This window comes from Gallinula chloropus (genome assembly GCF_964237585.1).
Source record: "Gallinula chloropus genome assembly, chromosome: 8".
Lineage (NCBI taxonomy): Eukaryota > Metazoa > Chordata > Aves > Gruiformes > Rallidae > Gallinula > Gallinula chloropus.
The window spans coordinates 12,873,981-12,898,499 of record NC_140093.1 but is presented as its reverse complement, the minus strand read 5'-3'; the positions used below and the strand labels follow the sequence as shown (position 1 = coordinate 12,898,499).

Sequence of the window (24,519 nt, the reverse complement as noted above, 5' to 3'; positions counted from 1 at the left end):
TTTCACTCATTTTGGTTCAAGAGCTGGATTCCAATTATCTTATGTGTACTATGATATGATAACATAGATTTGAAAAAAAACCCCACCCCAACATCCAGGAGCTTCACAGGACTTTGAGCCATATATGAGCTGCTTTTCCTTAGCAATAGATAACAAAACCTGTATTTCTATACACTAAGCAAAGTCATGTAACCGGGGTCACTGTACTTAACCAGAGAGAGAGTACTCAGTGGCCACACAGGGTGACTTGCATCTTTGTGAACACCCCAGGAAAGGATGATATGAAATAAACTGGTTGCAAATACTGTAAAGTTGGTGGGTTTTTTTTTTTTTGTGTGTGTTTTGGGTTTTGGAGGGGGTGGGGGTGTGTATTTAAAAATAATAATAAAAAAATTCTGCTGTTTCTTTGGCAGGATGAAGAGCAGATCTCAGCCTCCACATGTACCCAGGTGTTACAGCACTACCTCATCTTTTACTACATCAATAAATAGGCCAAGATTGATGGGAAAGGAATGAATCCTCAGAACAACACAGAAAGCTGCTATTTGGCATCCTTTAGAACTTGATAAGACAAAGAAAGAAGCAGCAAAATCTTCTGTGGGAAAATGTTCCATTATATTTGGTAGAGGAAGCATTTACGTCAAGGTGTGGTAATTTGAGAGCAAGTGCTTAAACAAAAACCAAAACACAACCTAACAAAAACACAAATCTACAACACAGAAACATCACACAGAAACCTGCTATTGCACTGAGATGACAACTGTTGGGAAAAATGGAAATAATAATTTATTAAAAAGCACACAACAGACCGACACTGGGATCAGAATAATCAACCAGGAGATGTGACAGGACTTGAACATACAAAGATGAGTTAGGCCATTTTCTCCAAGAAATACACTTGGATTTTTTTGTCCTTTTTTAACAGATTATCAGAAGAGCAAGACAGCGACCCAAGAAGGCCCTGCAGAGTTTAAACTCTTTATGATGATGATACTGGACATAGTCACAATAAAAAAAAAAAAAAAAAAAAAAGAGGCCTTTTTTAACCAGCCACAATTGTAAACTCAAGTCTATTACAAATTTATCCTTGACTAGCTAAAAAGCACAACATATTATATTCTTACATGGCCAGCAGGGAATAGCAGTGCAGTGGCAGCTGCCAGTCTGACAGGCACTGGCTAGAACAATCATTTGTTCCTGTGGAAATAAAACAACTCCTATAGACATGTCACCACTTGGGCCTCATTCTTCTCTCAGGCTGATTTAGCATAATTTCACCAATCTCTGTGCAGTTAAATTCCTAATTTCTACTGCCGAGGAAGCTGGGAAATAGCAGTGACCAGTTCATCACCACAACTCTGCCCTCTTTCACATACATACCTCTCCAAGGAAGGTCTCACTATGTACCTAGTAGGAAGAAGTCATCTCCTACAGCGGTCAAAACTATGAGCAAAGCGGCAATGTTTGTTTTGCAAACAAGAAGTATGCTTCCAAGAATGAAGAGGCAGGTTTAGCTGTTGCAACACCAGCATGTTAACAAAGGACTCTTGATACAGGAAACCCTGTGTTCGCCTGCACTGTGAATGGCTACATTCCCATATCCGTAACTCGAGGCTGCGTTTGTAAATACAAATTACTGTGCACATGCTTAGGAACCACGCAATGAAAAGATATTATCTTCTTCTGCAGGATACTGCACCTGTGCCTTCAGGTGGAGATCCAGTTACTAAGATTCAGACATACATTTATGAAGCAAAATTTGAGATTACCAGGGAAACCTCTTTTTAATAATAGATTACGACTGTTGAGACGCAAAAGCCTCTCACCAAACTGGGAGGCAAGATGCTGCCAATGTATGACTCCTTGCAAGCCATAGCCTGAAAAATAATCTCTTTCCATCACAAAGCAAACAATTTGGTTGTAAAATCCTTATAGTCTATTTGCATTAGTAGTATGTGCTTAACTACTGTTAGGACAGACAACTTCAATAAAACCAGTAATGCTGGGATGGGACATGACTACTAAGCACTTCAGCTGCTAACTAGTGATAATTTATTGACAATATATAATTTCCCAGATCTCACCATGGAAACAGCAAAACTAGGGAAATAACAAACAAAACCCTCACACCAAAAGCCCACCAAACCCCACCACCCACCAAACCACCCACAGGCAAATGAAGACCAGAAGGAAACAATGCTCTGAGCAGAGAGTCCAGTTTTCAGAAGTGCTAAAGCTTTAACTGACACAAATAACTAAGCACCTCTGAAAAATCAGATCCATAGAGCTGGTAAAACCTTTTCTTTAACACATCTCCACCCGTTCTGTGTTTTACTTCTGGAATGTACTTGCTTTTAAAATTTCTGTACACTCGCTGTTTAAAACTTGGCCCAATCAAATTAGCTATAGGAAAAAGCTGTTAATGTCTGAAGGACACATGCAGGCTCTGAAAAACTTTGGTAAACCTCAGTCCAATTGCTAATGAATTCCTAGTTGTCATCCAAGATATAACATCACAGTCCTACATGTGACAAAGGCTTCGCAGAGGGCTCAAGGTATGAACAGGAGAAAGAGAACAAAGACCTTTCATCATCTTTTGAGAGAAATTTGTTTCAAAGAAGAGTTGAAACCCATTGCTACGAGAACTCACAATATCGCTTGCCTTGCTACACTAGTCTAGTGGATAAATCAGGGACTCTGGTCAGCAGTACTGGCAGGCCAGCATGTTTAAACACTCTGAATCCACTTAAATGAATATTTTTTCTTCCCTCTGCAAGTTGATTCCTGCCATGTTCCCACAGTCCTACCTACTTCTTTACTAATAAATGACTTTTTGTGGGTTAGAGTCAAGTCATCTAAGGAAGCAACCAGGAATATTTTTTTTGCAGAAGAGTGCGTTGTGCATACATGTGAAGCCCATTAATACTCACTTGCTTGAGATTTCTCCCATTCTGGACCAGATGCTTAGAAAATGAACAGCTGCCTCTGGCACAGCTAAGGGTATTTTGTTTGGCAAACGCCACCACAACTGTCTCAGACCAGACTACATCATACATCAAATGACTTCACAGATTGTCTTTACAGCAGCATGGAATTAGCTGGTAAGTCCCCTCAGACTCCCCTTGCACTTCCAGATACTCAGCTGAATAAATCATACCTATGAGTTTGCCCATTTACTTCATCCTGGGTGAAGTCAATAGATTGAGAAGACAAGATACTGTCACCAGCCGCGATGCTTTGGTCCGTTCTGTGGCCTGGTGAGAATACTTGAGACGACTTCATTTCAAATGCTATTTAAAAAAGAAACACAGCTGGGTGAGGAGTTGTCTCTACACAATTTCACTACCAACACAATCAAGGTACAGTTCTTGCCATATGAAGGAAACCTCGAGACAATGACAGGCTGAGGAATTACTTTGCCAGCATCAAGTGTGTATGCATTCAGCCCTTTGAAAACTATCCAAACATGTTTTATTGTCCAACTGCAAAGCAGCTACACTCTGCTGGTGCAATGAGCCAGGAGCATGCAGACCACCAGTCAACCTGTATCAGCTAACAGCCAGTATCTCATTAAAGCCATTAGAGTGCAACCACAGTTGTCTGTATGTATCCATAGTAATGGGCAGCCACTGTGGGCAAAAAGAGTGTTTGACATTTCTGTCAGACTTCAGGTCTACTGCATGTGTTCAACGTGCCTCACCTTCCTGCCTTGCACTAATGGAGAAGGGAAAGACAGTCAGTTTGCTGAGACAAACAAGGCTATCAAGATGTGCAAGTTCAATAAGAGTTTGGGGAAAATCCCTAGCTCCATTCCTCCCCTGCTCAGGACAGGTTGTAGACTTGATTTGTTCTCATACTGATAGGGAAACTAATCAGGTCTGTTGCAGACAAGTGTGGCTGCCCAACACATGTTCTGTCTGACATTCAGCATAATATGTGTAGTAAGATGACCAAAGTTCACCTCTAGTTCACAAGGGTGTTTTTTTTTTTTTTTTTGCTCACAAGAGAGAAAAAAGGAACCAGAAATAATGAATCTTTACCAAACTGGTAAAATGGGAGGATGGACCCAGGTGAAGTCAGACCTCCTCAAGAACAGCTGAATGAATCCAGGCACAGAGGGCATTAAGAACTGCTTTCATTTTTAGAAAACAAAAAAAAACAAAAGAGGATCAAGGTTTCTTGAGGCTAAATTTAGCATCATCAAGGTCATATCTCAAGGAAGTTAACTGTTCACACGAAGCTTTTAGTCTGTTTTTTCCCTCTTGGTCTTTTACTATTTATTGCACAACTTCATAAAACTCTGAATCTCAGAGTATTCACGTGATGCTGGAAAATACATATTGTGAAATGAGCAGGTTACTGGTACTGCACAATGACCTTCAGATCAAGATCAGAACTCAATAAACTGCAGGTTTATTCCACAGCAAAGATGTTTGGCAGGACATGATGAGTCTCCAGAAGCAGTACAATTAGTTTTACACCTTTCTGTTATGTACTGTTCCCTGCCATATTTTAGAATACACAAGAAAGGGATTATTTTCCATTGCCTTAAATTAAAGCCTTTCCAATTAAAGGATTCCTAACCCTTTTGAAGGAAGGGGGTGTGCAAAGACCCAGTCCAATTATCATGATACAGAATGAAAAACCTGTCACTGACATGTACTATCAGGGGACCCAGCAGCACACTCTCTCTTCTCTTCATCCTCATCTCTAAATCCCAGGAGGTATGACAGACAAGCACCAGCTACTTGGACAAACCTGAAATCAACCTCTGGCAGTCTTTCAAGTAGCTCAGTGTTGTTTCACAGCCTTTATTAGCACTAGGAAGAATCGTTTCTGCCACACACACACAAATTATTCATCTTTTTACATGTATAATGCATATAAACTTGCAATATGCTGTATTTCCTGACCTCCAGGATTTTTTCTACATGAAAAGACAGCATAATCTAGTTGGTATTATCCACCTGTGGATAACCATGACTGAAAACAGCTAACAAACTGTTTTAGACTGAGGCTATAAGCAAAGTTCTGACCATATGAAACTTTAAAGTTGGCAGGAATTTCTTCAGCATAAAGGCTTTAAATCAGTATTCTCCTTAAAAAAAAAACAAACCAAAAAAACAAACCATAAAAAACCTGCTTCCTGTGCTATCTTACTCAGGTTCCCTGCTGGGCAGCATGGAAAAGGTGAGTGAATGCATTTCACTGGCAAGATATTATCAAAATGCAGTTCAGAGGCATGCTGGGCTCCTGGTGCCTGTGTAATGCCTTAGAAATTGCATCCAATTACACTTTGAAATAGCAAAGAGGAACACCTTTGATACCTGTTTGGCTTAATTTCCTTTATGAAGCACGAATATGTAAAACTCCATTTTTTCCCCTCTACACAGGAAAACTGTCAAGGCAGTATGCTTTTGATTCATTTATAACCTCTGCTGTTCTGAGCTGCTGCCCCTGGCCAGCCAACCATCCCGTAGGACAGGCTCAGGTATACACTCAAGGGGGTACAGTGCAAAGCAAGGCTTGAGGACAGCAGCTGAGCAGCGAGAGCCCAAGTGCCCATCTTGAACAGGAGCCTGATCTGCTTCAATCACGCGGCTTTCATTCAGCTTGTTATATTTATCAGCTGTGGGCATTACACAAGCAGATTCCTGTCTGCAAGACCTTGGTTACTTTTCTCAGAATCCTTTTCATTTCCTCTAGGAAATTTAAAAAAAAAAGGAGAAAAAAAAATGCTATTCCTTTACTGCTTCAAAGCATATTTTTCAGGAAAGTAAAGGCATGCTTTGTCTCAACTTACTCATAATTCTGTACCGGATATGCTGTGAGATCCTTTATCTCAGGCTTCTGAACATTCAGCCTTAAATCCCTAATTGGAAATGTTAATGAATCCCTGCAAGAAGGTTGAAACTCCCACATCCAAAGTTTCATGATCCCATGGATATCAGAAGTTCAGAAATTAGGTATTTCAGAAGCCTATAACCTTTTAAATTGCATCATGTTTTTCTGAGCTCTCAGGTCCAGCTGAGTTTGCAACTAATTTCAGTTGAAGTTGCCAGGACAGAATCTTTAGCAGCATCACCCACAATGCAGCTGTATAGCACAGGGCTTCCCATCCTCCACAACCTTTTATGGTTTGAATGTAGCTGCAAATCTAAGCAGATAACTGCAGCTGCCTTCAACTTTAATACAGAGGGCTGGCCAAAAGAGCCTGCAGGTGCCAGCAGACAGTGATTCATTTAGATCCAAACAAGGGTATATTTGATCAAGTAAGGGGCTTTGCCTGTTGGGAAGTGTACTGACTGTGCACTGCAGCTCTTTTCCTAGGCAGAGAACATCATGGAGTGAAAAACAGTATCCTCTGCACATCAGAAGCCATGGGTATGATCCTTGGCCCCTCCTCAGGAAGCAAGGTGGAGCAAGGCAAGTGAAGCCACTGGTCTCTGCTGACCACACATTACTTTCTGCAGTCGTTGGCTCAGCTTGAGACAAAATATAACTGTGTGCCCCAAGGTCTTGCAGACTGCCCCAGGGTCAACAGAGAGAGGGACAGCTCGAAGGCTACATTTAAAAAAACCCTGCAACACACAAGCCAATCCCCAAACGCCTGCTCCCCATCAAGAAAACCAGCAACCATTAACAGCAGCATTCACAGAATATCCTTACATGAAGGGGAGATGCAGAGGTCAGAAATGCTGGACCTGCTCCCACCACAAACTGGAGAATGAGCACTCGGCAGAGACTGCAGCTTCTCACCTCTATCGTGACAAGAACCAGTATCATTTTCTGGCCTGGAGGAGAAAGGTGCACACAGGGGGATGAATGATTGCGGTATAAAGAGTCACATGAGAGTAAATTCTAATTTCTAATTGCCTGTAATGACATAGAAGATGCTGAAATTATTTTATATTTCATATTGCAAACTAAGGGCACAATTTAACTGCATAGCTGTTGTTCCCCCAACCCAGCTGATATCAGATGTATTTGAAATTCACAATTTTTCCTGCTGCAATAAAACATCCAAGGAACAGAAACTCTAACTCCTCACAGACCCAAAAAACAGCAGGAAACAAAGAAAAAGACTGCAGTGGTGAGCCCAGAAGGTCTTTGATACTCAGCTTTTCCAGTGATTTAAGATTTGCTCCCAAAGATTACAAGGATTTCTCTTTACAGAGCAATATGCAATACAGACTTAAAGTAGATAACAAGTAGAACTGGTGGTTTCCCAAGTGGATCAATGAGAAACTGAAGTAGCTGAAGGACAGAACAGGGAGAAGATTGCTAGCAATAAACATTAAAACACAGCAGAAGCAAGAAGGATGTCAAAAATGTGTGAAAAGAAGTTGGCAGACATGGAAAGTTCCCCTGCTCAGTATCTGGTTAAGGTAACTAGACTATATTTCTAGTTAAAAAGGATGCAGTCCAAGGAGGCAGTTAATGATTTCACAGCTAAACCAGTTTCTAAGGAAACAGCTAGCAGAATATTAAGTAGATTGGTCCCCCTTGAGCAATCTCAGCCAGTGAGTCTTTAAAGAAAAACCCCAAAAACAACAAAGCCAGCAGCAGCTTTCCAGTATTTCCTGGCTCCTTCAGTTCCATGCAGCAAGAGCTTGTCCATACAGGGATCCCATAACAATTCACTGGAGTAACTAGAGCTTTGATTGCACTGGCAAGTCACAGAAAAATTAGCATGGAGTAGCTACTCCATGTGCAGTGGCTATTCTGCATTAATTTTCTGTCTGAATGCGTTTATTCAGCACCAGAAATCTGTGCCCCACTCCCCCCCAATTCCCACTTTGGAGGTATGAACCTACAACTCCAAGAAACGTGTTGTACTATCTCCATCAGCTGCTTCCCTTCTGGGATGTTTTTAAAATGGAATATGTTACATCGAGTCTCAGGTGAAGAACTTCAACCAAGCTATATTCACTTCAATTCTGAATGCAAGCATTTACACAAATTTTTAGTGTAGATTAACTATTCTGCTGACTCCAAAATTTCAGGTGAAAATTCAGATGAACTGTCCTGGATTGTCTGTGGGCAGTTAGGTTTCATACAAGGCTAACAAGTCTGACATTTTTCATGCCATTTCATCTCTTACCAACATAAGCCATTTGAATTATTTGAAATATACTATACATCAAGTTCAGATATTGCTTTCAAATTAAGGCAGCTAAGATTTGGTCACTTTTATTGCCTTCCTCTCACAAAACTTCCTAAAGAGAGTATTTCCTCATTTTAGTAAACAAATCTGTACTAAAAGTAGAGCAGCACAGAAGCCACCAGAGCTTGTCCTTTTCTGTTGTACAATCTAGTCTGAGAATGTCTTAGTCTATTTACTGCCATTTTCTCGCTCAAAAATGATTTAGATATAAAAATACAAGTTTCCTACTTAAAACGCAGGAGCACCAAACTCTCACATTACTTCTACCATTTGGCCAGAGCAGGAGGGAAACTTAATTTCCACATATTTTCACCAAGTCAGGTTCCTGCTGTTCACATTTTTTTCTCCCTAGTTAGCACAGCGAGGCAATCCATAAAGTTCACATCAAGCTAAGGCTCTTCTCAGCCCCAACGCTACCAGAACCAGCATGGCAGAGAGGTGCTTTCAGTTCTGTATCCAGCAGTGAGCTGAAGCTCTTCCATGAGCTGCACTGCTGTTCATAAGGAGACTCAAGGTATGACAGAGTGCGGGACGGGGACCAGCGTCACTGCGGTATCCTAGGAGACTCTAAATAAACACGCTGCCTGGGCAGGCAGGGGCAGGAGAGGCACGCCATCGCTTCTAGAGGCTACTTCTGATGCATAAATTGCAGAGAGCTGTATGGCACCATGAAAAGCCACTCCCCTGGGTTTGCCACCATTTTTCTGACTTCCCATAGGGAAGCCACTTCATTTTCACAAGCTTTGTTTGCTCTCCGCTTAGAAAGCAGGAACCCAATGCTTACACGCTCCGGTGGTAACTATGATTTACTCTGAAAAAACTCTCTAATAGGCTGTAACTATACCCTAACAGTTGACTCCACAGATTCAGTCCAGGACTCCTTACCCACCACAGGTAAGGAAAATACTGTGCAGGGAAAGCAGGACCTTGAACTAGGTAACACAGACCCTACAGCAAAGTGGCACTCTGTATGTAGTCATGTATTAGTCAGTTAAGATTTTTGGGGGGGGGAGCCTGCAGCTCTTTTGGAGGACTGTATGGAAATTATTAGACAATCACTATGCTACTAACAGGAGTTTATGTTAATTAGCTGCTGGTTTCTTCCTACACGCACATTTAATGTAAAGAGAAAGGGTTTGCAACGGCTGTGGACATCACCATGGTGCACAAGTTGACCACTGTGAGAAAGGAGCCAAAGCAAAAATTCCAAGTCCATGTTCAGGCTATACCAGGCAGAAGTAGGCACCATGCTCAAACAGATGCATTCAGGCTAGCACTGAATTAAAATCAAGACTGTGCATAAGAAATAATTCTGCCCTGGGATAGCCAAAAGTTCTTTTTCTGCTTTGGAAGTGTGTGTCTCATTCATCTTCCTTTTTATTTTTTCTAAAAAAATAAAAAAAAAATAAAAAAAAAATAAAAAAAATCTTCCAAGGCTTTTTCCACACCCAGATCTGGGCACTTGTCCATTCTCAGGTCCTGGTAACACAATCAGTATAATCCCATGTGAATGGCTGAGCTGCCAGAAAGACATTCTGGATGACTCAGGGGGGCTCCAGTCTGATCACCTGCTGGTACAAATGGTAATGCCAGCACAAGGCAGTGGGGGGAATAAACATGGGCAGGATAAAGCTGCAACCACTCCCTGCCCAAAACAGGAGGCTTAGACCAAATTCATCTACACCTGTGTTAACTACAGCTTGAATCAGACCTCACTGCTTCCTGTATAGATCTTCCACACTAAAACGGGAAAGACATGGATTTTAAGAAATAGAAAATACAAACATGAAAGCAAAGAGCAGCAGGGGGGTGATACTGGACTGTCTTCAGATTTCAGGACTATTGCTTTTCCATAGAACCACCTCTGCACCCTGACTTCATTACACTGCAGCATTTCAGGTTACCCATTCATTAGCTACACTAGTACTGTGGGGTTTTAGCAATGTTTTCTATAGTGATTGGTGGTCTCTCAGCTCACATACCTGCAGAAATGAAAGCATTAAATCCTTGCCCCATCTGCAACGCAACCTTCCACCTCTGACCCCAGTCACACCAACAGCAAGGTGCCACAGACCCTCTCACTGGAAAATGTATTTCTTCCAAAGCAGGAAATCCAGTAACACAAGACTTTTGTCTTTCCCATTTTCTGTTTAATCTGTCCTGTTACATGTAGCTAACAAGTCCCCCCAGAGCAACAGACGTTCTTGCTTATAAAGGGGAAGATCCCGGGCATTTTAGGCATTCCATACAGCTTCCCAATAGAATATGTTATGAAGAAATAAAAGGGCTGTAAGCACACAGGATATAATGCAAATTTAAATCAAATTGATCAGTAAACATTTACTAAACTATTCCAAGTACGTGCGCCCAAGTCAATGGGCCTTTCCCTGCCTATAATATTCCTCTCCTTTCTACTTGTGAAATTATCTTTAAGGACTTATAATGGCAATGCACTTCTAGGTGGGGAAGGTTTATTTATCAGGCATTGTTGTTTTGGGGTTCTTTTTTTTTGTGGATTTGTTTTTTAAAGGAGCTTCAAAAAAAACCAACGAGGTCTCATTTGTTTGGACTTACATTAGGTATACAGTTCTGTGATAGCCTGGCGTCACAGGTCTCTGCAGAGGCTCATCTGTACTCTGATGGACACCAGGAAACAGTTTCTTCTTGGTTTTTGGAGTATGGGTCATTATCTGATAAACAAGACAAGACATGGGGGTGGGGGAAGAGAAAATGGAGTGGAAGGTAACTGGAGCCATAGAGAAAACTCTATAGAAACATTGCATGAGAAATTAAATTGCACTGTGGTATCACTAGATATAATTGCCTCAATTATAATTGCCTCAATCACTGTGGGATGTTTCATGACACCTTACCTCAGGCCATGTTTCCATCATCAGCTTGGTAGACCTATGGACTTTGGGTAGGCATACAATACAGTCCCGTTTATCTCAGATTAGTCACAGCACACTAAACAGCATTCACGCAAGCTTTACACCTCCTTTACTGGATGGCTTTTCGATGCTTGAGGTAAGACACTGTACTTGATCTGGCATAACACCTGCCTAGGAGTGGCTAACACTTCATTTTTTTATTTCAAAATCATTTCAGATAAGCAGAGTGTTCCAGTATTAACTTGCTCAGAACTGATCTGTGTGCCCAGACTCGCTGATGTAGCACTAGAACCTTAAGGCTGCCTTTAGCTTATTAAGCCACAGCTTGACCACCTCCTGTGAAAGGGGAGCTACCTTTCTCAAACTTATCCAACTTCTGAACAGCAGCTAATAAGACACCCTGTGAAAGATTTGGAACACTATGCAGGTAGAAAACAGCTCTTCCAGAAACAAATTCAAGTTTTGTAAAAGTGATGAAACTACCAAATTTAAACACTTCAATCATTAAATTATCATTAAAATGATAATCATTTTATCATTAAAATCTATCACAAGATCCTAATGAGCATACTCACTCCCAAGTACTCAGTTGTTAGCAGCTTCTCTCCTGCAAGCTCTCCCAATTGAGGTTGCAAAACCTCATCTTTGTCCAGATCAGCCTCCATGATGCCATGGTCCTCCTGGAACAGTAACATGTATGTTATTTGAGCCCAGGTTCCAAGGAGTTTTCATTCCAAATTTAGTTCTCACTTCATTAGTCCCCTGAAGGATATATACTGTCCAGATAAATGACTGTTACTAGCAATGTACAAGTATTTTCCACCAAAAAAAAGCAGACACCTAAAGACAAACTCACCTAAACTTTTGATGTAACCAGAAACTAAAGATTCCACCCCTTTTTCCACAAATTGTACACCAAAACGTACAGCACGTATCTCAAAACTCATCCTCCTTCAAATTTCCAACCCCAAATAATTATTCCCTGCTTGAGATAATCAAGGCTCAGGAAAAATCTTGGTCATTAGTATCTTTGTAGAACACCACATGCTAGTCTGAAGTTGTAATGTTCTGTCCTGAACAAGCATCTGGTGTAAAGTTGAGAGATTTATTTTTTGCAGATCTCTCAAGTCAATGTAGCCATACACTACAGACTAAAAAATACCAAAAACCACAAAGCCAAAAAAAACCAACCTACCCAAAACAAAATCAACCTGATGGCATTTCTCAGCCACACTGAAGGCTGAAGAGTTACCCTTAGGAAAAAAGGCAATTCCTTAAAAAAAGGCAGAAAAAACTTATCATTCAAGCAAAGAGGAGGGTGGGAAACTTGATAGAAAACTTACCTGAATCTTGTTATTTATCGGTAGCATCTGACAGTAATAAATGTGTAATTTAAAGCTAGACTAGAACAACTAGCAGTAAAAATAAAGTAACCACATTGTAAAACAATTCAGCCTTCCCTGCACATAATGTTAGCACCATGAGGTGGAAATCTCTATCTGCACACTCAGCACTTTGGAGTACTTCCCTCTACTTTGCAATTACACTTAAGTGATTTATTGCTGTTAATCGCCCCCCAAGAAAAAAATTAAAGCAAAACACAAAACCACCCCAAAACATTTTATTACTAATTTTCAGGAAAGAGAGGGATAAGTTTTAATCATTCAAGACAAAAAATAATCCTTACTGCTGGGCACCCAACCCCCTTCCTCATGCAGGGGTTCCTGAAAGGTGAGACAAGGGGTGTCCAAGAGCAATTTGAGCACTGTGTGAGGCAGCAGCTATCTGGGTTTGCACACAGAAGCTTTAAAGCTGATAGTATGGGGCTGGTACAAAATTCTTGGAATCAATACTTGGGGATAGAAATATCATATGAGGTGGCAACAATCCTCTGTTGACTATTCCACAAAAACCCAAAGTAATCAACTTCTGAAGTGAGAAGTACCAGGAATTCACTCTCCCATGCCTATTTCCAGTGTTACTATGGTGATTCATCTTTCATGGAAGTTCTGCAGCTTCTACAGATCTACAAGCCAGGACATTTTAGAGTTTGGGGGACTCCTCCAGCAAACCAGAATCGGTAATTCAAGAATAGAGTATTTTTGGTTGTGTTGGGCTACTGAAGTCTCTTCTGTGCTGCACAAGATACCCTAAATAAAGCCCACCCCAGATGAAGAAAACGTGCTTTGCTATTGAAACAACTTGAGTCAGTAAATATAAATGACTGTCAGAAAAGAATAAATTAATCATTCCAATAAGGTATACTGTAACAGCAATGTAGAGACCCTGACATAAAGTCCATTAAAACACTGTCAATCATCCACACAGTGTTTATGGTTTCAGAGTACAGTTTTAAATAGTGTAGTTGTTTATGCATCGATTGAATAAAACCCTGAGTTCTTCTGTGAGTGCTTTGAATATATCAGATTGTTAATTCTCTTAATCCTCCTAAAGAAGCATTCTCTGGACACTCAGCCATGAAATACAAGGCTGTACAGGACCTCAAGAATATGTTGAAACTGCCTTTCTCTCCAAGGCAAGTCACAATCAGCTCTTAATTAATTGGGAAGCTGGGTAGGTGTGAAAATTACCCAGATAATGGAAAAAACCACAGATAAACTTGTAAACTAGTCAGCAATCATTATCTGCATTAAAAAAACCCCAAACAAACAAACCTAAACCCCCAAACAATACACAAAACCACCAAAGCACACCAAAACCCAAACACACTCCAAACTCCACAATATACTTTGGAGAAAAATTTAAAAGTTGGAAAGATGAACTTTATAAAGACTCTGATGGAAATTTCTTATAGAGTATGTTAGTGCAGCATAGAGAGCTAACAGCTTTTTTTCAAGGATGCTTTACAGAAGACTGCCTACCCTGTGCCTGGGTAGAGTGTTACACGTACAGTCAGAACATCACCCTGCTCTTTCATCTAGCTCTCTGCATGCATGATGTATATAACTTCTCTTCACAGATTGCCTTGGTTTCCCTCAGCTTCCACCTCTTACAGAATCATAGAATGCTTTGGGTTGGAAGGGACCTCAAAGATCATCTACTTCCACCGCCCCTGCCATGGGGAAGGAGAAACTTTTTTCCTTCACTAGACCAGGTTGCCCAAAGCCCCATCTAACTTGGCCTTAAGCACTTCCAAGGATGGGGCTTCCACAGCCTCTCTGGGCAACCTGTGTCACTCTCACTGTAAAAAATGTCTTTCTAATGTCTAATCTAACCCTGTCCTCTTTCAGCTTGAAGCCATTGCCCCTTGTCCTGTCCCCACATTCCTTGTTGAATAGTCCCTCTCCCACTTTCCTGTAGGGCCCCTTAAAGTATTGTTATGCAGTCATTAGGTCTCCCCAGAGCCTTCTCTCCTCCAGGCTGAACAAGCCCAACTCTCACAGCCTGTCTTCATAGGAGAAGTGCTCCAGCCCCCTCATCATCTTCATGGCCTCCTCTGGACTTGCTCCCACAGCTCTGTATCTTTCCTGTACTGGAGACCCCAGAGCTGGACGCAGTGGGGCCTCGCAGGGGCCGAGTAGAGAGGCTCTTCCAATATTGTGCTAGACATGTTTTGTCACACAGAGAATTCCAGTTTCTGGGAAGTGTTTCTTCCTGCAAGCATCGCTTAATGGCATTATTCAACATCGCAGGTAACTGAGCCCAAACACATCCCTCCTCTGCCTCCTTGTACAGGCAGCTCTGACAGACGGGCCATGGGCCCACTGCTGACACAACACAATTGGTGCCCTGTTCACCACAGCTCACAGGCTGAGAGCAAAGTCCTTCAATGTAACGGCTTAGAGCCCCGCGATTAGCTCTGTGATTAAGCTCTCTGTCTTTGATGTATTCTCTGGCTGAAGTGTATTTTCACACTGCCCTTTGCCAGTTTTATTGCCAGGTGCTGAGTGACAGGGAGGGGGGATCAGAGGGTGTCCGATAAATCCTCACTGCACAGTTATCTAACACAGCTCACGTTTGTAACTAAACTTCTGAATTAGAGCTACAATATCACATATTCACTATTATTAAGTAGCTTTTAAAGATGGTCCAAGTCAAATAAAAAGTAAACGTAAAGATCAAATACTGAAGATAAATTAAGTTAGCATTTAACAGAACAGCAAAGAGAATATTAAGCAACAGAAAATACGCACTGAGACTGTGGGTGTCAACACACCCCAGATGGTTGACACAGCAAAGGTGTGTAGGTACTCCAGAAGTCAGTGCATCCCAAGCTCTACACTAGTTAGTTTAAAACTTAGCAGACAAACACAAAAGCCAATTTATTTCTGAGTAACAGTATACACAGACATTTTAAATTTCAGTTTATATGCTCCAACGTTACACATGACAGAATCTGGAATTTCTGAGTGTATGATGCCCTCAGAAATCCCAGAATTACCCTCCATCACGCTCAACCACCTCTCGGTGACAGTGTTTAGGAGCAAGTACTCATTACCACAAGATCTGCTCAAAGCCAAGGGAGAATTCAACAACTCTAAATTAAACACAGATAAAAGCAGAAACATATGAAAGGTTGTAGTAACAGCACGGGGAACCTTCACATGCTCTTGGAAACTAGAAAAGCTGGGGCAAAACCTGCAAAGTAACTCTGCACAGAACAGTCTGTTCTCTCTTAAATTGGGAAGGTATAAATACTGGCATTCAGTAGATCAGAAACAAGCTATACTATCAATAAACCAGTTTGAATGCACATCATTAGAACGTTAATATATGAAATATATTGTGAAATACATTTGGTCTGCAGTAGTATAAAAGTTAAGTAAAGGCAAGGCTTTTGATAAAGTTTTCCAAAACTTTCTGTTGCCAGATCACATCATCAGATGTTATCACAGAACCCTAAAAAACAATAACTCACTGCATTTCCAAAACACCGAAGGGCTCTTAGCATTGAGGCACCACTTTGTGTGGCAATTTGCTGCTATGCTGTTTGTATACAATCTTTTCCAAACCCAGGGCTGAAGAAACCAGGCCTCCTTGCAGCAGAAGAGAATTACAGTTCCCAGTAGCAATTTGGCTTAAGAAGATGCAAAAAATGTTATCCTTGCATGTTTTAAAATAGGCTTTTAAAATTGGCTTTTTCTTTTTAATGCAATGGTAAAGAGAATGAAAAGTTGGAATCTGACACTTCTCTGTTTCAAAAGCTTTATGTTACTTTTGAAGTAGCAAAAGCCTGTTTTAATCATGATGGCTCAATGGTAAAGATGCATTTCAAAACCATTTGACCTACAGCCTTGGCTGGGATTTTGAGCAGCAACAACTTGTCCAGGGGTTATGACTAAATAAAAAAAATTGACACCTTTTCGTTCCCAAGAGCGGGTAAAGCACTGAAAGTGTTTTGTGTTATCACACAGTTCAATGCCACACCTTTCATGATGGAGCTCCTTATCTCCTGGCTCTCACAACAGAACACAATATTCCTAAGAAAATATACTAGAGTTCAAGTGAAAATATCACAACCTTGGATTCTCACAATACATCTACGACAAAGTCATGGGACACCAGTTAAAAGGTGTTAAGCACATGTTAAACAAAGGGAAGTTATAACAATCCCTAGAAAGCCCACCTTGCACATCTAATGCTGATTTTGGGTGGAGAAGTGGAAAGATAAATGAAAGCTCACTTTAGGACTACAGGAGGTAAAACAAATCACAATAATCCAATTAAGAAAGAAGCAAACCAGTTTACTGTACCCTCTTAGAATAGAAGGGGGAGAGCCAATTGTTAAATAAAACTTCCTTGTAGCTGTAAACTTAGAATTTCCACATAGCTTTAAATTTAGGCAAAGTCACAAGGGTAATTAGTTCACATGTTCACCATCTATTGTGCCACATCAGAAGCAGCAGTGAAACAAAAACACAACCAGTGCAAAAAGATTCCCTGGACACTGCCAGGCAATGCTGGATCTGGCAAGGTGCTGCACCCCACGGCAACTGGAGAACACACCACACCTTTTACACCCAGGGTACTTGGGTAAGTTTTTCTCTGCTTTGAAAACATGAAGGTTCAACGTTTATTTGAAAATGTACTCAGGCACCCAGCAGTAGTTTTAGGCCGTGGTTGTCCCTGTTCACTAGCATTTGTGTTCACATGCAGCAAGCTAGTAGAACGTGGATACAACTGACTTTTAAGTTCTACGTGTCTTATTTGTTGGTTCAGGATAAAAAAGAAATCATACCTTTTGTCTAAAAATCTTGCTTTTCAGTAAATACATGTTCTCTGGTAATATTTATAGTACCATGTTTTGCAAAGATCGCTCACAATGTCACTGACTTCTTCAGGGCAGATACGTGATGTAAATGTATGTGTACATATACACCCAGCTAAGTATGTTCAAGCACTATTCCAAGGCTATCTACTGTGGCTGTTCTTTTAAATTTCTCATGCAAGACTTTTCAATAAGAGTGCTATGTGACAGACTTCTTTCAGATACCACTCCCGTGTAACCGCCTGGACAGTCTGTTTTTCACCACCTCATACCCACTTACAGTAACATCAGCAGTGCAGACCAGGTTTAACATTTCCCTCACATCATTTACACCTTGCTTTGCTTGTTAATTTAGATGATCAACTATGCTGTGTTGCCTACACTGGAGATCCCATAATTCTATGCAGACAGGGAAAAATCTTAAAAAAAAAATGTTGAGGTATTGGTATAAAATACATTTATTAGCAGAACTAGCAATACATGGCTAACCAGATTATATTTACTATGACATAGTTTCTCATGCTTGCTTCCTAAATTGTTTTTTTTCTTCTTCTTTTTATGGGACTACTTCATTTGTAATCACTATTTTCCTTCATTACATACAATGCACTAAATATATTTCAAAGTTTCTAAAGAGCAAAAGAAGTCATTACACTGAAAGGCTCATGATACCTTAACAGAACATAACAACCTGTTTATAAGCTTTCTGGCAATACACTGGTTCCTTTGGTTACTTTATTTTTAACTGCTGAAACTGGTCTGCTTTGAAAGCAAGGTTTCAACTCCTCATGTCTTCACTTCAGTAAAGGATTATAGATTGAAAATATCACAGAGGTGGAGAATTGCTAAAATCAGAGTAGGAGTTCAAATGTAGATAAGGCAATGGAAACAGATCTAATTTTCACAGCCTGGTAATTAAGTGAAGGTAAAAAAAATAACCAAGAAAAAAACACCAGCCAAACCCAGGACAAAGTCTGGCTTAGAGACATATATTTTCTGTGTAGAAGGTTCAGGTTTTTTCTAAAGTGTGCCAGAAGGCCTTTAAACTTACTTCCTCATCCTCCTCGTCATCATCATCATCAGACACGATACTGTCATTTAATGGCTCTTCTAGAAAGAATCAAAACAAAGTGGTGTAAGAGGACATGCAATTAAAGAGAATTGCTCTTTTACAACAGTAGAATTCAGCTTGCTTCACATATAGACACCCTGTTCCTTTCAGGGCAACTACTGGAATTATTTGCTCCTATAAATCATCCAAGAAATCACCAAAATCAATTTGCTGGAAAACAGCAGAAACAGCAATAGCTCTGTAATAGTTCTGCCCACAATGATCCTACAGTGTATTTACCAGTAAGACTTGAATGAAAGTATGTGCACTTGCAAGTCTGTCTATCTTTCAACTAATTTTTATTAAAAGAATCTACTTCTCCCTACAAATACTTTGATATTATACTGCTTTTATATGTAAATGTAATCCATATAGAATATTTACTGTAAATTTTGGACAAGCTTTAGAAAAAAGCAGCCAGGCAAATCTGTACACTCAACTTGTACTCAACAATCAGTCAAAACCTTTTAAAAATACCAGTAACAGGCAGAAGAGTGATTCTATAACCGTGATGAACAAATATTACATGGTGACAATATAGTGTTTAAATACTTTGTTTGTTCTTTTACAAGCTAGGACCATAAGATATGCTGTCTTCTGCTCCTTCCAAAAGCTAAAGAAAGCTGTCAAACTGGTTCTATTTTCTCCACACAAAATTTTTTAACAAGAATTAATCTCCTTTTCATTATTTGCTTTTTCTCTTTCTTCATCCTTTCAGCCACAAGGATCAGAAAGCAGAGTAAGTATTTTACCTCCTCATACTTGCCTGTATTGACACAGCACCTACAACTCCTGGGCCCCATCAAGATACTCTCCAAAAAGACTCTGCTCCTACTTATTCCAGATAAGCCATGTCAGATAACAAAGCCACGCTTCTCAATAGAGCAAGAGATGAGCAGGGGCAGACCTAGCCCCTAAATCCTGCTTTACAAATTGTGTTACCTGTTTATTTTTGCAGCTGACAGCAGTCTCTCATTACTGTGAGGCTACTGACATGAAATAAACAACCAAGGTCACTCTATTTACAGTCCCAAGACTCTGGAATTAAGACTTACTTGTCCTTTTGTTTCTTCTTTATAACTGTAACATAGAAGGAAATTTAAAAATACATCTGACATTTAAATCCTGACATTCGCTATTCGTGCTCTCTCAGACCATTACACCATTGTTCTTCTTTGAGAGTTCAACAAGTAAAAACATGAGCTTTCTTATAGCTTTTTTGAAAGATTTACAGCTGAGATAGCTGCATCTGTTCTTCTGACCTGAATTGAGCTGCTTGATAATAAATTCAATCTGTCGGATCATCTCTGCATTTCCTTCCTTGATAAAGCAGCGCAGAATTTCTTCCATTCCCTGGATGCAGTGGAAAACATTGCTAGATTAGTATTGCACGTGACCACAGTGGCAGAGTTTTGTTAGCTAAAATGTCATAGTTTTGTCAGGAAAAACAGAGGCAACACGAAACAAACCAGTGTGTCCAGCTCTAAGCACCCCACTTTGCCCATACACTTCCCAAAGACAAAAGAAACGTGATGTCTATATTACATCTAGGTTTAAATACAGAAGTATCATGATGAACAGCAAACTTTTACAATAGATCTGCTGCCTCTGCCTTCTGAGCTCAGTACACAGCAGCCAAGAGGAAAGGGCAAATTTGCATCCAGAGAGACAACAGTGCAAGGTTCAGAGAAGGAAAGCACAAGGCAGGACCAATGTTGACCTTCTCTTCAACCCATTTTCTCTTTGTGTATGCCCCTATAGGCTTGATGTTGTGTATTTAATAATTTGACTTCCAAACCTCTGTGCTCTGTGAGGTAAAACATCTGACACCAATTATGTCATCATAAATCTCTTGGCTAGTTCTTAAGATACAAAGATACACTGCTCTCCCAGCAACAGCTTCCTCAAATCCAAAAGTTAAACCACCTTTATTACCATTAGACTATCACAGTAGATCAATTCCTAGTCCTGAAAAACATTCCTCCTGCTGCCTTCCCCAGCTAACCATGTCTATGCCAGGCAGAAACAAAAGCAGCAAGACTAACTTGTCCTCTTAGTGGCTGTTCACTGGTGCAGAATGAGTTCAACAAAAGGAAGAAAGAGCAGGTCACATGAAAGCATCTCCTGGGCCACATCCAGCCTACAGAATGCTAAATGGGCAATGATATTCTAAAATAATATCTTTAATTTGGACAAATAAGAAAGAATCATTCACACTGATGGGGCTCTGCTTCTAGAAAAAGCCCAGCAAATATGGCAGAGCTATTTGAGACATACGTTTGTATCTGACTGTCAAAGGTGGGGGGCTTCTTGTGGATTCCCTTTTGAAAACACTGTGGCTCTCCCCTCCCAACACTGCTGTGCACTGCTCAGCAGGCACAGCCTCCATGCCTCCCTGGGCACAGGCACTGGTCTTTGTGCTATGCAAAGCAGCACTTCTTACCATTGCTCTGGCTTCTTCTCGGACAGAAGGGATGGCAAGAATGCTGTACAGTGCCCCGTTCACATACGGTTGTATCTAAGAGGAAGAAATAATCACACCACTAAGAGAAACTCGTACAGTCACCCCAGTTGACTATAAGCAAAATTCAAGAGTGAAGGTGCAGAACAACTATGTTCAGCATGTTAAGTCAGGCCAGCACGTGCTTGCAAAGATTCCCACCTGGGAAGCAGTGAACTTTTAGGATGCAAATATACTGTGATATGGTTGATCTAAATCAGCACTGACGCACGCAGATTCCATCCCTGCTCTCCCTCCACCTCTGAAAATGTATTCTTGCAAATCAACCTGGCCTTAATAAAAACTAATTTTTTTTTTAAAAAAGGGTTAGTTTCTGACAGACACTAGTGGCAGTACAAAAAATAGGACAAAGAACAGGGACAAAACTGTGTCACCACGAGCTCAAGACAGGCTCCAAGCATTGTAACCTTAGGCAGGATGATAAAAGCTGTAGCAGCTTCAACCATCCTCTTACTCTGCTGCCTGATACTGTCCCTCAGCAGAGGAAAAAAATCCAGCCAGTATGAAAGCTCTGTATTATGGTTAGCAAAAGCCACCAGGTCTGTCAAACTAGTTTTATCAACACTTATGTGATGCCTTTTATTGGCCAGTTACTGTTGAAGCACTAAGATTTCCAGTCATCCTCTGCTATACGCTTGCAAAAATGAACAGTGAATTAGGCTGGGAGCAGGGGAAGCAAGGATCAATAGAGGACTGGGATTTACACAAGGATTCCACAGCTTCTCAGAAAGCTCTTGGGCACTCAAGAGCACTGTTTTCCACCTTCACCTTTGATAACAAAGCTTTCATCAGTTGTGCTGGTGCAAACCACATTCTAAGAATTTACCTTCTGAGAGGAAATTTCAGGGCCATTTTAAGTCATAGACTTCAACAGTACACTAGTACTTCAGTCTCAGGACTGGGATGTTATTTTTGTATTAGTATTATATTAATTCTTATAATTCATAAATATAAGGCTATAGAAGCAGTACAATAAAGATATGTCAAGTTTTATCTTAATCCAGACAGTGCTAATACAGAACTGATCTACATCTTCTACTGAATTTTGAACTGCAGAATAAACACTTCATTCAAATTTGTTCTCTACTTTCAGTTTAAGTGGCAAACAAAAAGCTGATGATACAATGATTGTATATAAACATGTGACACACGAGTTGACATTTCATTGCACCTTGCACAATGCTCAAGGAATCAATCTGGAATACTCTGCTTCCCTGTGATTTCAACTTCATGCAATATTTGCCTGCATTTTATCCTGCCTTGAATTTCACTCCATGGGTAATGAAGTGACCCTGTACAGAGCCAGCTGAAGCAATGCTTTATAAAGCAGACAGCAGACACCACAGTGTCATACTGAAAAGCATTAGGCAGAAATAACTGATAACTGTTAGCATTTTCCTCAGAGGTAGTTAATTCAGCATCTAAGCATGTCTGGAGACAGACAAGAATCCTGAACCACAAAAGGGTTCAGTGACAGGTTAGAAAAAGCAGTAGATAAAAAGATATTAGGGCCTGTCAGAGGTGGACTGCTTATGTGTAACATTCCTTGAAGCAAATTTGCTTCTATGCACCTGATGTTTTGCATACTGGCTTGCACCACACATCGCTCAGCTAATGAACTAGTTAAGCCTGAGATGATTTGGTGCGAGATGACATTTAAACAGCATCAGAAATGGCAATCAAGGCAGCACAGGGACTGCATGATAACTACGCTTCTAGAAGACTCTCGTTCTTGGCTGCCAACATTTGTTAGAGGAAGACAACTACTTTAATTATGTCTAGAGAGTGACAACAACAAAAAAAATGCCTAAACGTGAATTTTAGGAAAATTTCACAGAACTTAATCATATGAGGAAAACAAACCCAATATTTTTTCCATTTCTTCCTTTCTTGCCTTTTTTATTTTAATCTTTATTTTTCTTTCCACCTTTTCTTTAACCCAAAGTTTGCTCTACACATACCTCATGATTCTCATGGCCAAGAAGATCTGAGAGAACTTTGAGCACGTCATTTGCGATCCTGGCACACACTTTCTTCCCTATCAAGAGGGAAAAACATAACAGATCAGAGAAAGCAACTCACTTAAAATCAGTACTAAAGATTATTTAGTTCCTTGTCCTTGCCAAATGCTGCTCAGCATGTCTGAGCTCAAATCAGCAGAGCTACTCTAGATTTATACAGCTGTAATCTTGGACAGGATGCAAGATGAATGGATTTTAAAGAATTTAATAAAGGCATTATTTTGCTTATATCAAGCAGTTGAATTTTCACCTTTACCTTATTTTCCTTTTTAAAAGGAAACTTACTTTAAGTGTCTTTTAAGTCTCTTGGACATAGATAGGACCTTATCTTTTGGGGGGTGTGCATATATCCACACTGTAGAAGCAAAACATGCAAGTATTTCATTCTACAAGATGGAGGTTAAGCTCCTTGCCATTACTGAGCAACCAGTTTTGACTTTTCATTTATTACTCATTGAGTAAGAGATTTTCAAATCTTAAGGAAAAAGCATCCTTTGAACAGTGGGCCTGGAACATAGGAATGGCAATCCTCACATAGGGGCATGGAGAAATAATCAAACCTCAGAGGGTTTAATTGAAAAACCTCTTCAGATTTTGGTCATGCTAATGTCCATATTTTGGGATTCTCAGGAAAGAGACCTGCTCAAAGCATTGGTTATAGCACTCAGGTATCTCTGGTTATGTGAGTCCCTGCTACTAATTATAGACACTATAAAGAATCCAGGTGTATCAGAAAAAATTACAAATCTTGCCAATCTATTTGCTGGAATAAGAAATAAGACACCTGCACTCCGCAGACAAAGATTCATGAGCAAGGCAACAGAATACTCCAGGGTGTAATCAGACAGGGAATCTGTATCAGTTAGAACATCAACCAGCCAGAAAATGAGCCCATCTTTGATCATTGCTGACTGCAGTGCACGCCTAGGATTAAAAATAAAGAAAACCAGACTGCATCATAAATAGTTTTCAAATACATTTAATGCTAATATAAGCACATTAAAAAGCTACTTACTCTACCTGCTACAAAATAGCCTCACAACAGAAAACCCCAAAAGTACCTATCTGGCCAGAATCAGTTAAACTAAGGAATTAACAAAGCCAGGAAAAAAATGAAGATTCCCTTTTGGTTAAAGGACTAAAATGTTGTTGGGCAGGTTAGTTTTTTGTGTGTGTTTTTTTTTTTTTTAATCCTGCAAACTATTGAGGTAAGTTTCTTCATTGTTTTCTAAGGTTACTGACTCCACCTAAAATTGCATTTTCAATTGTCTTAAAATTGGTAGAAAAAGGCAGCTACACACAACACACCCACAGAACAAATTAATTACAACCTCTGCCACAGGTAGCCAAAGCACTACAGCACTTTTGTACTGTTGCCTTGACAAATGAAATGTTCTGTTTAATTCTATTTGCTCTTTCCTCTAGAGGTTCTTAAATCACATATTCTTTCAACTCAACCTGTAGTTGCCCTGAAAAAGTATACCAAATAAAGTGCCAGGTGGTCAAACACGATCTCCTACAACAGAAATTCCTTACCAGATTTATATACTGGTAGAAAGGTCTTACTGAAGAACACCAT

The 24,519-nt window shown here is 40.2% G+C and overlaps 1 protein-coding gene across 1 annotated transcript in view; it reads right to left on the bottom strand.

Annotated features, from left to right (window-relative positions):
• ARMC9 (armadillo repeat containing 9) overlaps positions 1-24,519 on the bottom strand; it is a gene marked incomplete at its 5' end in the record, with an annotated part of 61,523 nt that overhangs the window by 4,915 nt on the left and 32,089 nt on the right. Inside the window, 9 exons of the mRNA XM_084267138.1 lie at positions 3,158-3,290; positions 6,670-6,794; positions 10,742-10,857; positions 11,634-11,738; positions 18,339-18,397; positions 19,661-19,751; positions 20,842-20,916; positions 22,881-22,957; positions 23,725-23,864. Of these exons, the coding sequence (XP_084123264.1) occupies positions 3,158-3,290; positions 6,670-6,794; positions 10,742-10,857; positions 11,634-11,738; positions 18,339-18,397; positions 19,661-19,751; positions 20,842-20,916; positions 22,881-22,957; positions 23,725-23,864 (921 nt within the window). The remainder of the gene's footprint in view (positions 1-3,157; positions 3,291-6,669; positions 6,795-10,741; positions 10,858-11,633; positions 11,739-18,338; positions 18,398-19,660; positions 19,752-20,841; positions 20,917-22,880; positions 22,958-23,724; positions 23,865-24,519) is intronic.